This window comes from Rattus norvegicus, chromosome 4 (genome assembly GCF_036323735.1).
Source record: "Rattus norvegicus strain BN/NHsdMcwi chromosome 4, GRCr8, whole genome shotgun sequence".
Lineage (NCBI taxonomy): Eukaryota > Metazoa > Chordata > Mammalia > Rodentia > Muridae > Rattus > Rattus norvegicus.
Genome location: NC_086022.1, coordinates 66,975,553 through 66,991,186, shown reverse-complemented (window position 1 = coordinate 66,991,186; position 15,634 = coordinate 66,975,553). Strand labels below are relative to the sequence as shown.

Genomic DNA, 15,634 nt, shown 5'->3' with positions numbered 1-15,634 from the left:
GCGCACGCCCTCTCTTATAAAAATGTATTCTTGTCGCTATTTGATTGGTTGGCTCCGCCAGGTCCCCCTCGTTCATTGATCTATGTTCCAGTCTATCATTTCTAGACCCAAGCACCCTATTGGTCCGTTTCGACGCTCCGGCAGGAGGCGTTCCTCGATGACGTAAAAGAGCCTCTCCGCCCACATTCCGAGGTCTAGGCGGAGACTTCCCTCGACTCTGTCTCTGGGGGCGGGACATGGATGAGAGAGGGACTTTTGATACGGTATAGATGGCAAGACGCGCGTCCGATTGGTCACTGGCCTGGAAGGAGGTGGGGTCGCCTCTGGATCCAGGGGCAGAGCTCAAAAGCCCAAGGGAGTCTCAAAGTTTGTCTGGAACACTAGTGGGGAGTGGGCTTGTTGCGGGAGGACTTTCTTGGGATGAAAGCTGCCTTCTTGCCTTCCTTTTGGATGCACAGCCCGATTTAACCCCTGCACTTCCCGCCCGATCCCAGCAGTTTTGTCCTCCCCGGGGATTCACAGATCTCCGAGGACACGGGTCGTGGAGCCTTCGGCAGGGCTCTCGCGGGTTCCTGCTCCAGTGCATAAGTTCCACTCGCGCACACGCAAGTACCCGCGGAGAGAGGCGTCTCACCCGCCCGCGGCGGCTCTGCGTGGTCCCTTCCTGCCTCAGCATCCTCGGCCCTGCGCGGTGCCCACCGCCATGGAGGTGCTGGAGAGCGGGGAGCAGAGTGTCCTGCAGTGGGACCGCAAGCTGAGCGAGCTGTCAGAACCCGGAGAGACTGAGGCTCTCATGTACCACACGGTGAGGACCCGTGGTCCGGGCAAAGGGGGGCGGGGGTGAGGAGAAAAGTGGATTTTGTCACCAGCTGGGTCCTGGGAGGCAGCGTTTGGGAAGGGGCATGGCCATAACTAGAGGTCTGGTGAAAGGAGTTTTCTTCTATGAACACTTGAAGGTGCACAGCTGGGACCTTTAAACTTTCTTCCGAATAAATCACCCTTTGTATTCCAAAGCAGTTTATAGTGTTTTCCTATCAGTCGCACCATTTCCTATTGCTAACGGTACAGCAACGCTGGGAAGGGACGCGTTTTGAGAATAATGCCTCCACCCAGTTACATTGATTTTGGGGGGGGGGTATGCTAAGGTTTGTAACTAACACACACACACACACACACACACACACACACACACACACACCAAAATTTGGACAAGCTAATGTAATATTTTCTTCCCATATGGTTTTTTATCCCCACCCCACCCAGTTTCTTTACTTTCTTGTTTATATCTTTAAAATGTTCGTGAGTCTTAAAAGCCTTTCTTCCCCACACTGGAAGGCGGCTGCCTCACTTGGCTGCTTAGTCTGTGTAGCCGCGAACTCCTACCCCCCTTTTCAGGAGAAAGATCTCTGAGAAGTTTGGAAAATCTGAGGCATGTTTCTGAGAGGCTCTGGGGAAAGATGGGACAGCTCACGAGTTCTTTCCTGCAGAGACCTCTTTGGAGACTCAGCTGTCAGAAGCGTGAATCTTTTAAAGATGTCACTTTTAGCTTTTTTTGCAAGAGAAAATCCTGTTTGTAATAGCCAGTGCTTGTAATGTGGCTTTGTTCAGACCTCTTAGAAGGAGAGAGAGAGAGAGAGAAAGAGAGAGAGAGAGAGAGAGAGAGAGACAGAGAGAGAGAGAGACAGAGAGAGAGAGACAGAGAGAGAGACAGAGAGAGAGACAGAGAGAGAGACAGAGAGAGAGACAGAGAGAGACAGAGACAGAGACAGAGACAGAGAGACAGAGACTGAGAGACTCACTGAGGTAAGGACAGGCTTGGCTGCATTTCTGTCTTACTGCTGTTAATGGGGTCAGTACTAGGATATTTGAAACTTTTGCAAAACGGCCAGTCAGGCTCCACCTCTTTGGCCTTTGCTGCTGGCTGACTGTATTTTGGGAAAAGGGATGGGGCCTCCCTGCTGCTTCCCACCAGAGCATTTGTGGTGGCTGAGAAGGTTTGGTTAAAAAAAGAAGCCATGTGTAGGCTGGAGAGGGAGTGGTGGTTCACACTGGAGCAAAAGCCAGATGTTGAGTGTGATTCTGATCATCCGGCCTTTGCCCACTGTCTATCCCGATGAAACCTTCAGGTTGGGAGCCTAGGTGTGCTTCATGGGCTTCAGAAAGAGCCTGAGCATTTCAGACCATAGCCTTTTTTTTTTTAACTTTGGGGACTCCAGATGTTTGCACTGACATGAGCTGCAGCTTGCCACGAGTGGAGAGACAGCTCTCCCCTTGTTTTCAGCAACAGCTCTCACCAAAATGCCTTACGCATGCAGCCACAAGGCCACAGCGTCAGGCCATCTTTCAGTGGGTTGGATAAAATGTGCAGACAGCCACATTGCTGGATCCTGAGAGATCCCATGCCGGGCTTTGAGATAAGTCTCTACCTGGGACTCGCAGGAGCTGTAGGACAAAAGCTTGGCTTGGCTCCAGCTGCCTACCATCCTTACAGATTCAGGGCTGAAGACCTTGCATTCCTTTTGATATTAACAACTTAGGTGTCCTGTGAAAGGCAGTGTTGTAGAGTTGGTTTTTGTTTTTGTTTTTGTTTTTTTTTCTGACAACCCTCTGCTTCTCAACAACTATTATATGGTCTCCAGACAAGTGTCTTACTTCTGAACAGCTCACATACACAACATGCCACTCATGGTGGCTGTCAGTCATTAGTATGTGTGCATGGATTACTAACAAAAGAAACATAGATGGCTGGATCCTAGGCCTCTGAACTGGGGCAAGTTTGGAAAAGATTTATAAATCTGTATTTTTTTTCCCCCTGCTAGCGCTCAAACTCAGATGTCTCTGTTCCGAGCGGTCGTCAGTGCTCTTCATCCCTGATGGCACAAGGCTGAATCCCCAGTGTGGACCAGTTTTTATTTTGTTTTCACTCAAAGACATTCTTTCCCTTCATATTTATCCAGTAATTTCCACGTGCCAAACACTATTCCAAGCACTTGGGATCCATAATGAACCAAAATAGACCAAAGCACACCACTCTGAGAAGTTGATGGGTTTTTTTTTTTGCATGTTTGTAGGAAAAAATAAACAAGAAACGGCAAGCATAAAAGAGGCGCGCAGTATAGAACGGTTGACATTTTAAGTGCAGAGGAAGAAGTAAAAGCAGACTGGTGTCACCCCTGTTGTCTACCCCAGGGTAGAGACCTCAAGGACAGAGGCTAGGATAGTATCTGTGCAAGGGTCTGAAGAGGGGAGTGTTAACCCCTTGGAAAAGCCTAGGCTCAGGCTGGCTGTCAGAGGTAGGGAACCTCAGCCATGTTCTGTGTCGGTAACATCATGTTCTGTGTCTCGGTGAGACATTTTCTATGTAAATGTGGGCCACTTCCAAGATGCTGGTGCCTGGTTTTGGAATGACCCGGGTACCTTTTCTAAGTTGAGTGTGGTGAGAGGAGAACGTTTGGGGTAGGAATCAGAAGAGAGACTGTCTTTGGAAAAAGTTCTAAGAGAGATCATAGTTACAGTCCCCACTTTACAGAAAGGGCTTCTTTCTTTGTGTGCCTGTGCCCTGCTGCAGTCTCCCAGGCCCCACCCTTGGTTGGATGCTCTTTTTGTTGTTGTTGTTGTTGTTTAACCATCTTTTGACTATCTATGATGCATGTGTGCTGCATGTGTGCCCGTAGAATCCAATACAATCTTGGATGTTACTCCCCAGGTACCACCCATGTCGTTTCTTGTTTGGGACAGGGTCTCCCAGTGGCCTGTAACTTGTCCTATAGGCTAGGGTGTATGGTCAATGAACCCGAGAGATCCACCCTTCTCTACTTCCCCAGTGCTGGGATTACAAGCCTGAGATAGCAGGCCTGTTCTTGTTTTGTTTTTGTTTCGTGTTTTTAACTATGGCTCTAGGGTTTGAACTTCAGTCCTTGGGCTTGCCAGGCAAGCGCATTCTGGCCTGATCACCAGATCTCTCCAGCACTACTGTCACCATCTTAAAAATCTCAGTTATTTTTGGGGTAGGAGCTCTAGACTTTTATTTTGCAAGGGTTCCCCCAAATTATGCTGGTGCCCTACTAATGTCGAATACTTTACTAAAATCATGCAGTTTCCCCTCTTTCATGACCCAGTGAGAGCGCCCCTTCTTTGTCCATTTTTTTGCCGTGGGTCCCAGGGCTTCAAACTCGGGTCTTCAGGCTTGTGCAGTTAAGTCCCTTGATCTGCTAAGCCGTCTTGCGGTTTAAGCCCATCTTCTTTTAGTTTAAGAAAACTACGGCTTAGTGCACTGGAGAACGCTGTGGGACCTGGGCCTCGCCCCTAACTGGATGCAAATCCAGATCTGCCTGACTCCAAAACCCTTTTCACCACTATAGGTTGAAAAATCCCGACTTAACGAGAAGTATCTGATTAGAAGGCTGGGAGAGAATGATAGGGTTATAGAAACTGCTGAGTCCCAAAGCAGCCAACGTTTAACTGGAGCTGCCAGTGTCTTCTGTAGTCAGGTTCATTGCTCTAAGGCGGGATTTAGCGAACGACATATCTGATCTCAAAGGCTCTTTTTAAACAAACTTTTAACATGCTCACTTTCAAAAGGAGAAAATATCCAAGTTGCCCGAGGTTGGGATTTTTTCTTTTTCAATTGTGTCTTGTGAGCCATGAAGAGCTATGCTTTTTTTCTCCTTTGGCTAGCGGTGAAGACTTCTGGGTCTTGAAGGCTCAAGGCTTAAGGGAGATGGTCAACAGAATGATGAAACCCTTGAATAGGGTGGATGTGGACTTGCTCAGCGGATCCCGAATTACTAAAGCTTTGGGCTTCCTCTCAAGGCTTGTATAATAAAACCTTCTGAGCTAGAGGTGTGAGTCAGGTTTCCAGCACTACCACTGAAGTGAAAAGTCGTGATTAAGGTGAGGTATGGCCTTTTAGTTCAGTAAATAGTTTTTCTATGAACTCTGCTGCTTCCAGACTGATCAAAGCTGAACGAGTGTTCAGCCCCAAGGCTGCTACAGAACCTAGGACTTGTCTCTCAGGGCTGAGAAACCTTGCTGGCATGCCTGGATGTTCTGAGGTTATATGAACCTGTAAGGTTCTATACAAATTATATCCCTGGCAATTCTCTGTGGGCTTTTGCAGTATAAAGGACAGATTCACCAGTTCTCCATTAAAGCTCAGTACTCACGTAGCACAGGCTTTGGTGAAGACACCAGAGAGCGGGATGCTTGGTGGAATGGGATTCCCAGGTTGAATAAACGTCGTCATCTTGGCTACTTTTCCTTTTCTATTCTATCTGGCAAACAAAGATTCTGTTAGGTTTTTTTTTTTTTCTGAACAATTCTATTTACTTAAAATGGAGTAGGTAGAAACTAGTCTTGGCCAAGGCGGCCACAGATGTTCTGTGTGTCTTTAGTGTATAGTACAACGAGTTGGGGGGTTATGCTACTCCAATTTTCCATGTGGTCAGTTTCTGAGGTGAAATGGCTGGTGTCGGTGCTTGGGAGGGAAGCTGATGGTATCCTGAGGGAAACATTTGGCTTTCTCGTTGTCTGCTGAGAGGAGTCCACCTCCTACGCTGAAGGGTTTGGTCTTCCTGCCAGCAGGCCCAGATACTAGGGGGGTTCTGATGGGCAGTGAAGCCTTTGGCTGGACATTCTCACTTGGATGTCATTTCCTGTTGTCACCTCCTGCAAAGTGCTGGTGAGGAATCTGGGTCTTCGTTGGCTGAGAATGTCACTGTTTCGGGTCACCTGGCCTTCGCTTGTTGAATAGGCCTAGAGATCTAGCAGGACATAGAAGTATAATTTGTCTTCCAGGCCCTTGTCTGATCTTCCTACATCGTTTTCCTTTTCAAATTTTCCCTCTTTCCCGGGCCCCAAGTATTATCGCTTTGATGTCCTCTCCCCAGCCCGTCTCTTTACTTCATGTTCACTTCTGCTAATATTAAAATTTCGAGTGCGTCCATATCGAGCCATCATTACTTTAGAGCAAAATGTCAGCTCTGTACATACCTGAGGCAGTAGCCGGGGAGTATGGCAGAGCACTTGGGGAATGGAGGGCAGGGTGAGTCTCAACTGCTCTGTTATGCCACACATAGGGCCCTTGAAGGACAGCCTCTCTTGCTCATGTGTGGCTAATTTAAGCAGGACTTAAAGATTCCCAACGTCTCTGTAAATATCCCTAACCCCTTATTCTTGTTGTTTCCCAGATGGGGGTGGTATTAATTGGTCTGCAGTATTTCTCATATCGCAAGGGGCTAAGAAATGTAGCTCTGTGTTTGAATGATTCACTAGCTCCCCAGTGTCCCAGTGGACTTCGGTTCCACCCATCCATGTGGGATTCCTGGTGGGCACAGTGGTTTTGGATATTATACCCACGGTGACAGTATGCAGACTAAGAAGAGAGGTGGTTTCTTTCATATGGCCCTTTTCTGAGTTGGAGGAGACTTTTCTTTACAAAGGGGTTTGTTTGCTTTCCACAATGATTGATTGATTGTGTGCACGGGTGTGTTCATGCGCATATGTATGGGTAGTGTGTGTGCTGCACATGTATGTGGCCTACAGAGACCAAAAGAGGACGTCAGGTCCTCCGAAGCTGGAGTTACAGGTGTTTACGAGCCACCCAGCATGGGTGCTGGGAATCAAACCCTGGTCTGCTGCAAGAGCCATCTCTCCAGCACCCCCCAAAATTTTCTTAACAACTTTCCAGAGTTAGTTTATGTTTAGGATTGGGTCATACACGGTCATTTCTAAATGCACAACTAAAGAAGGGTTTAGTTTAAAAGAATTATATATTCTAGCTAACCCATATAAATGACACAAAAACCTGGTATTTGACAAGCTGTAAACCTAGAATGGACAGGTTCTGAGCTATTCTAACTGACACCCAATCCGCAGGCCCCGTGTTACCTGCCGTTTGAGTCTTGCCCGGGGCTGATTCCATTCCATCATCCGGTCCCCAGGGTGCACTTCTGGCCATGTGTTTATGATCCATGTGACCTCATGGTGGCCTCCTCCTCTCTCGGTTTCCTTCTTCTTCTCCTGTGGTCTCTCTTAAGACCCCTCACTAGATAGATTCTCAGGTCCAGCCTTTCTCGCTCTACTGCCCAATCACAACTCTAGCCTTTCATTAACCAATAGCTTTAAATTGGGGAGCAGTGTTTCCACAGCAAAGTCCGATGTGTGTGAGAATTCACCAGTCTGGGGGCAGCCAGACCCTGGGGTTCAGAACTTAGCATTTGAATACATAGCAGCACCACACCAACCCCCAACAGCCAGCGTAGGATTGAAAACACTGGCTTAGATTAATCATTTTGGGATGAAAGAGATACTAGAGACCAGGTGTGATGGTTGGTATAATAGTCTGTCAAAAGTTTTGTTTGATTAGCAAACAAAGGTGTGCCCGCTATCTCTCAGAGGTGGGACAGCAACTAGAAAAATGTTTTAAATGGATAATTATTAGCTATGAGAACAAAAGAACAAGCCCGGAGTCTGTGCCACTTGCAAAGTCTGAGGATTGTTTAGGCGTGCCGTAAGTATCCAAGGAAGGACCCTTACAGTGGTAGAGAAAAAAACATCCTGGGCTACATACAATGCTTGATCACGGAGGTACGGTTGGCGATGGACCAGGAGGGAGTGTCCTGGCTCATTGCCTGGGACATGCAGAATTAACTACATTATCCAGACTCTCAGCATCAGAGCCCAATACCAGGGCTAGAGGTAGGCAGCAGGGCATGGAGGCAAGAGAGACTCCTTCCTTTCCAGGGCCACAGCAGGGTGAAAGCCAAGGGCCAATTTCAAGGCTGTTTTCCTACTTGCATGGGGCTATTGAAATATTGATGAGGCATCCTGTGTCTCTCCACAACCTGGACCTCCTGCCACAGCCTGGCCTCTCCGCTGACTTCTGTGGGAATGGTCCTGAGGCCTTGCCGGGGTTGAGCCTATGACTGTAGGGCCCCAGTGAATGCCTCTGTTTCCTGCCTGAGAACTGAAAGGAAATAACGAGACCTGTCACCTTACCATCTTTGCGTTAACCTTGAGCCAGTTCCTTCCTGCTCAGATGATGTTCTTCCAAATAAAAGTTCCAAGTGACCTTGGTTTTTCCCTGGATGGAATTGTATGCCATAGGTGTGGCGTACAGAGTGGGTTTTATATGGATAGTCTGAGATTTGGAGTCCTAAAGGAATTTGTCCCCCCCCAGAAGACAGACTTCTTGAGGTCAGATGTGCCTTCAGTTTTTCTGTACTCTTCTCTTTGCTAAGGTCAGGCATGAAATGTTAATCAATCCGTTATTGTTCCATGGTACACAGTCTTCCTAGGAAATGGAGAAACTGAGTGATTCTGGCCTCTTTTGTTGATAGAGAACAATGTATCAGTACACGCACATATGTATATACATTTTAAATCTGCATAGTCATGAGGGCTTTTTAAGATATGCACGTTTAGTTTGATAAGGCAGTGTCTTAGCTAGAATTTCTTTCGCTGTGAGGAAACACCACGATCAAGGCAACTTGGGGAAGAAAGGGCTTATTTGGCTTACTCGTCCATATCACTGTGTATTACTGGATGAAGTCAGGACATGGAGGGCCAATCCTTGAAGGGTTGCTGCTTACTGGCTTGTCCCCATGGCTTGCTCAGCTTGCTTTCTTATAGAACCCAGGGCCACCAGCCCGGGGATGGCACCACCGACAACAGGCTGGGCCCTTCCCGTCAATCACTAATTGAGTGCCTTACAGTTAGATCTTATGGAGGCACTTTCTCTGTCAGGGTTCCCTACTTTCAGGTAAGTAGCTTGTGTCAGGTTGACCTAACCACTTGGCATCCATCTCTCTCTTTTTGTTCAGGGACTACAATGAGGGTGGAGCAGGTATGTAAGAGCTCCCACTTTCACTAGGGGTGGGAGTGGGGGTTGTATTGTGCAGTGGGTGTGTCTTTGATCCAGGTTGCTGGTTACCTTGGGTGTGCTAGTTGGATTTGTTTCTTTGCCTGTAATAGAGGCATTCATTTTGACCCTGTCCTCCATGTGTCTTCAGTTTGCAGATGAGCTGTCCCAGCCAAGAGAATCTGATGTCATTTGGAATGCAGAAGGGCATGCAATTATTTTCTCTTGTGCATCTCAATTCTTCTCTTGCCAGCTTCTATCTTCAGCTATAAACACAGGTTTCTGCCATCAACACACGCTTGCTAGCTGCCCCTTCTCGGGGCATGTTTCTGTCTGTCTTGTTTATGGTCAGGTTTTTTTCTTTTTTTCCCACACAAGTAGTTATCAGCTACAGCCTCCGTTTCTTCAGTTTTCATTGCTGTCTAGAACCCACCCACCCACCCACCCAACGTGTTCTGTTTCCTATCACTGATTGTAGGGTTCACCAGCCTCTCTCTAACTGCAAGTCCAACCATCTTTTCCCTGTGTTTCTCTGCTAGACCTTGTGGAAATATTTGATAATATTGACCATCGGTTTACCTTGTAACTCTTTTCTTTGAGACAGGGTCTTGCACTGTAGCACAGGCTGGCTTTGATTCTCTCTGTAGCTCAGGCTGGCCACAAACTCACTATCTTTTGGCAGCAGCCTCGTAAGTACTGATTTTATAGGCACGTGCTGTCGTGTCTGACTATCAGGGGCATTTGCCTGAGTTTCCCCAACACTGAGGTGTCAGGGTGATGGGCTTAGCATTTTTCCTCTTTCCCTGAGTTGTTAATCTTAAACATTGAGCATTTGGTCCTTGGCTGTCATCTCTTTTTCTGTCCTCCCCACCTCCTCTGTCAGCTGCAATGGAACTAATTCTTCACATGTCTCATTTGTGGATGGAGAGCAAGAGATCTTTGGAGTGTGACCTAAGATTCTTCTGGGTCCACCTTAGCTGCAGAATAGCTCAGGCTGGCTAACCCTTCATAATGTGTTCTCTAACTAAGGAGAACTGAGGCTACTTTGACTCCTGTTATCAGGTGCCTCCCCTTCCTTATCTCAGGGATGCTTGGTGACTCAGTAGTTCCAAGTATAAACCAATGCAGCGTTCTCATGGGCCATTCCTGGGACAGCCGCTTCTGGATTCAATGTCACACACCAGATAAAGGCTGTGTTTTGTCTGGGCTTCTGATACACTTCGGCTAGGGAAACCATGAACTTGGAGTGGTGGTGGTATGTAGAGCTGTTTGATTGTTTGGAAGGTCAGGGCAAAAGTCAGACCTTAGATTATGTCCCTTGCATCCCCGTGTTGTTTGGGTGAGTTACAATCGGTTCATGTTAAATCGCCTGCCTTGGGGTTGTTTTCCCCTGATGTAATTTATTTATCTAAACCTAACTGGCATCATAGAAGAGCTTTGGTGGTGGTAGTGGTGGTGATGGAGGTGGTGGTGATGGAGGTGGTGGAGGTGGTGATGGTGGAGGTGGTGGTGATGGTGGAGGTGGTGGAGGTGGTGATGGTGGAGGTGGTGGTGGTGGAGGTGAAGAGTTGAGATGGGTCCCTCTGAACTGCTCAAATCTCTATGGCTACTCCACTTGTAGCTGCACCTATGGTTGGTAACCCTCAGCTGGCATCTGGGGCATGTTGATGTGGGAACTCATTGTATGCAATTTGCCCCAATCGAAGGTCTGTGTTTGTGTTAAATAGGCTGAGTTCTGTTTTGTACTTTATGTCTTGGGTACCTACCATTGAAAGCTGTGTAGTTGGTTTTTGGTTTTGGGTTATTGTTGTTGTTGTGTGTGTGTGCGCGCGCGTGTGTGTGTGTGTGTGTGTGTGTGTGTGTGTGTGTCTGTGTCTGTGTCTGTGTGTGTGTGTGTGTGTCTGTGTGTCTGTGTGTCTGTGTGTCTGTGTGTCTGTGTGATACTGAACTCTCTAGTTCAGCCTGGCCCCAAACTCACTGAGTAGCCAACACCAAATCTTCCTGCTGAGCTCCTCAGAGATTTAGAATTACAGATGTTAGTCACCACACCAGGCTAAAAGTCTCCTGCCTAAAAACCAAAACAGGCTACTTAATGCCACTTTGCATACTAACTTAACAATATAATAAAGAAAAAAAAAACTACCACAAACTTTAATTAAATGGGTTATTAAAAATAACAACAATGAGGATATTAAATTGGTTGGACTATTTCATTGGGACAACCTGGTTTATGAGTACAGTTGTGTTTGTTTTTGTTGTTATTCTTTGAGACAGAGTCTCCCTGTGCAGTCTAGGCTAGTCTTAGAGTCATGGTCCTCTCGCCTCACCCCCCTGGGTGCTGGCATTCCACGTGCTTGCTACACCGACTGGCTAATTTGTATTTTATAATGTGGAAATCTGCTTTCTGGTTTAAAAGTTGGCTTCAGTGAAACCTAGACAAAATAAAAAGTGGAAAAAAAAACGGGGGTAGGAGACTTTTTTTTTTTCATACTAAGGAGAAAAGGCCTTTCAGACTTCTTGGCCAATAAGAAGTGCCTGGGGAGAAACAATCCACAGTTTCCAAGTTGTCTGAGTGGAAAATCCTGGTTTGTAGCATTTTGTGCCTTGGAAATGTCTGAATAGTTTTTGTGTGAAGGGAAATTCCTTTTGGCTGAGAGAAAGCAAGCCAGCCGGATTCAAACTGATAGGATGGTGTTTTTAGACAAGAGGAGGAAAATGGGATTTGTGGTGGCAGAGCCCCCTCACTGGTCAGTCCTGTTAACGGACAGTTAAGGCAGCCAATCAGAGCTTTGCAAGAGTCCCCAACCTCAAGGCCTTCCTTGCTTCCTGCTCACACATCCTGGGGAAATAACACTCTTAACTGGCTCTTCCTCCAATCTCAGGATAGCTGTCTCTGCTTCTGTCCGTCTCTGACTCACACTGTCTCTCTGTCTGCTCCCTCCCCCTCCCTCCCTGCTTCCCTCCCTCCCTACCTCCCTCGCTTGTTTTCTCGAAGCCTGTCCCTGCAGGCTATACCTGTTTTGACCTTGCGCTCTCCCAGTAGTGGCAAGAGAGACAGGCAAGGAGGTCATCGAGTTACAGGTCTTAAATACCCGGAATGTGTTTTGCAGCAGAGCTGTGTTCGGACTCTTTTTGCAGAGAGGAGAATGGAATGACAAAATGAAAGTGCGGAAGGGCTCTTTACAGAGAGTGTGGCATACCGAGGATAAACAGAAGTTCCCCAGCCTTCGGAGCAGAGCATACAACACAGGGCGATACAAAAAAGCTAACGTTGAATCTGGGAATCCTAAGTAGTTTGGTTTAGAAAGGGGCTTCAAACTTCAGATCTTTCTGCCTCCATCCCCCAAGTTCTCGAATTACAGACACACACTGTCACCTTCCCCCACACACCGCAGTTTTAAGGAAAGGGGCTCTGTTGGGGAGCGTTGGGAGCCAGTCCAAGATGGTGAAAGGTTTGCACATTCTTCCTGTGGACGGGAAGGCTGATGATAAGAGAAGGACCGACGTCGGAATGAATGTATTCGAGGAAGGAAACTTAGAAAGTGGCTAAAAGAGATAAGTTAGAACGGCTGGAGTTGATGGTGACACAATGGTCTGCTGGCCCCGGCAAGTTCATCCTGGAGCAGAAGCATATGAGGCCTGAGACCACAGGAAGGAGCAACGTATGTGAGAGGACTAGAAGCCAGATCCGAGGACTTGGTGGCCTTAGGGGAGACTTCCCGTCCCCTGCGTAGGCTGGCTGAGTTGCCAGTGACCTAGAATGGAAATGTTTAGAGAGCAAATGAGTTTGATGGGAAGATAGTGAGCTCATTGTAAGACTTGGTGACAGACAGATCTGTGGGACATCCGGGAATGATGTTAAAAAAGCAGTTGGAAAATTGTGTGTGGAGTTCTGGAGAGAGGTTCCGACTGGGGACTTAAATTGGGGTGTTGGGAATCTGGTGTTTTGTAGTGAAGCTAGGGGTTCATATAACCCCTATACACAGTGAGAGGAATGGTGAGAGGAATCGGAGCAGTAGGAAGAGGACGGAGTCGGGATGCAGGAACACTGTCAAGGCAGAGGCACGCTAGTGGAACTCAGAGAGAATGGGCAGAGAGAGTTCAGAAAGTGAGTACGCCTCCTTTACAGGATCCTGAAGAGGGGCGAGATGCTGGTCAAGGAGAAGACTGTGTGCACGTTCAGCTGACTGCCCAGCCTTGGAGGGGTGGATTTGCCTGTTAGTCCAGGGTTGTTTCAGTGTCTCTGCAGCCATGGGTCTTCTGTGGTGACAGAGCCTTTGTGCAGGGCATGTGACTCCCTCTGGGAAGAGCTGTCTGCTGAGAGTGCAGACTGCAGGAAAAGGGGGAGCCAATGAGTGGGGTGCACTGTACACAGGACTGCTTTGGTTTCTAAAAGGATTAATCCCAGTTCTCAAAACTGGCAGCATTTGGGTACCTCTGTGGTCTTTTATTCTGTCCATGGTGAGCCCATCTGTCCCTGGATGTCCTTCTTGTCAGCATAGTTTTTTTTTGTGTGTGTGTGCATGTGTGTGTGTGTGTGTGTATGTGTGTGCGTGTGCATGTGTGTGTATGTGAGAAAGAGAGTTTGTGTGTGTGCATGTGTGTGTGTGTGAGAAAGAGTTTGTCTGTCTGTGTGTGTGTGTGTGTGAGAAAGAGTTTGTCTGTGTGTGTGTGTGTGTGTGTGTGTGTGTGTGTGTATGTGTGTGTGTATGTGTGTGTGTATGAGATTTGCCAATGAACCACATGTGCTTTGGGATCCACAGAAAAGATGGCTGGCCACGGCCTTCATAATACTTAAGTGCTGGTGTTTGCCACTCCATTTCCCCTTGTTACTTCTGATCCGTTCACTAAGAAGGGCTTGGAACACCAGTGTCCACACTGTAGAGAAATGAGAGAAAGCCAGGTGTGGTAGCCTATGCCTGGGAATCCCAGCATGTGGACGGGACAGGCACAAGGAGCAGGAGTTCATTTTTCTTTTCTTTTTTTTTTTTTTTCAGAGCTGAGGACCAAACCCAGGGCCTTGTGCTTGCTAGGCAAGGGGCAGGAGTTCAAAGCAAAACTCAACTACAGAGGGAGTTTGGGCTGAGTTTGGGCCCAGCCTGGGCTTTATTCAAGAGTTACTTCAACGAGAGAGAGGGGTGGGTAGAAGAGGAGAAAAAAGAAAGAAAAATAGAGGGAAAAAAGCTTCTTCAAACAAATTGGCTCCAGTCTTGTAGGAAATAGTAACAGGGCAGGTGAGGACAGATGGCGTTGTAGTGTGGTCAGACTGTAGGAGAGACTAAAATAAATAACGTTCAAGAAAATGAGCAGTTCCAAACTCACCAGAGAAGGATACGGCCAACCTTGCCGGATGTCGTTTTCAGGCCCTCAGGCCTCCCAGAGATGTGAGGAGGTGGGCACATGGGGACTGTAGATACATGTGGCTGTAGAGAAAAGGTTAGTTTCTGGGCTTCGTGGAGGAGCCGGAATTCACACTACAGTTTCGTTTGGGGGCAAATTTCTGATGTCTTTTTTTAATTATTAATTTTATTTTGTGCACATTAGTGTGAGGGTATCAGATGCCTTGGAACTGGAGTTACAGACGGTTGTAAGCTGCCATGTGGGTGCTGGGCATTGAACCCGAATTCTTTGGAAGAGCAGACAGTGTGCTCCTAACCACTGAGCCATCTCTCTAGCTAGTTTCTAGTGTCTTAACTAGGACACAAAGAATTCTGTCTCAGCCTTTGGGTCCTGAAGTTTATTTTATTTCATTCCATTTTGTTTATGTTTGTGACTGGGTCTCACATAATGCAGGCTGGTCTTTTAAACACTTTTTTGGGTCTGTTTTAAAGTTTAAAAAAATATGTGTATGTGTCTCTTTTGAGTGTGTACACGTGCGTGTGGGTTTCAGAGAGACCAGTACAAGTTTCAGATCCTCTGGAGCTGGAGTCGAGCAGTTGTGCACCAACTTCAGTAGTGGGGCTAGAACTCTGGTCCTGAGAAGAGTAGCAAGTGTTCTTTCCAGCACCGGCTTCAAATTCTCCTTTGGCCAGCAATGACCCTGAATTTCTTAACTCAGATCCCAGGGATGTGCTGCCACACCTGGTTTACAAGTTGCTTGGCATTGAACCTAGGAGATATATGTGCATGCTAGGTGAGCGCTCTGCCAAGGGAACCACTTCCCAACCTTTCTCATTCTTTCAATAAGAAATGTCTTGTAAATTTGAAGCACCTGTAAAGAAACATTTTCTAAAAAAAAAAAAATGACCTTAAAAACATTATTTTGTTTTATGTCTAAGAATGCTTTTTCAGCATGTATGTAAATGTGGCATGTATGTAAATACATGCCTGGTGCCTGAGGTAACCAGAAGAGGTCATTGGAACCTCTGGACCTGGAGTTACAGATAATGTGAGCTGCAGTGTGGGTGCTGGGCACATAACATATTTTCTACAAGAGCAGCAAGTGCTCTTAACCTCTGAGCCATCTCTCCAGCCCCTGATTCTAATTTTTGAAGCATTTTTAGGTACAGAGCAAAACATAGCACAGACACAGAAAGTTCCTGGAACCCCTGCCCCGGACATACAAATCCTTTGTTCACCCCACTGTCACACTGTGGACTATGGCTTCATCAGCTTTGGTTGCCTGTGGCAGTGTTTCACTTTACTTTTGTATCTTAAGTTCAGTCGTAATGACTTTCCCCCCATACAACCAGCAAGAATCCGGAATAGCCTACAAGAGCCTTAAACCTGTTGGCATGCGCTTGCTGTTTTCTCTTCATGTTGACAAGGGCTTAT

At 47.1% G+C, this 15,634-nt stretch overlaps 1 protein-coding gene across 2 annotated transcripts in view; it reads left to right on the top strand.

The window, feature by feature from the left end:
- Nucleotides 1-224: 224 nt before the first annotated feature.
- The window catches only part of Creb3l2 (cAMP responsive element binding protein 3-like 2), a 116,340-nt gene continuing 100,930 nt past the window's right edge, over nucleotides 225-15,634 (top strand). Inside the window, exon 1 of one of the 2 annotated variants that reach the window (XM_039107780.2) lies at nucleotides 225-805. In XM_039107780.2, coding sequence (XP_038963708.1) covers nucleotides 704-805 — 102 coding nt within the window. In that variant the 5' untranslated portion in view covers nucleotides 225-703. The remainder of the gene's footprint in view (nucleotides 806-15,634) is intronic. The other variant, NM_001012188.2, reaches the window with a different exon arrangement.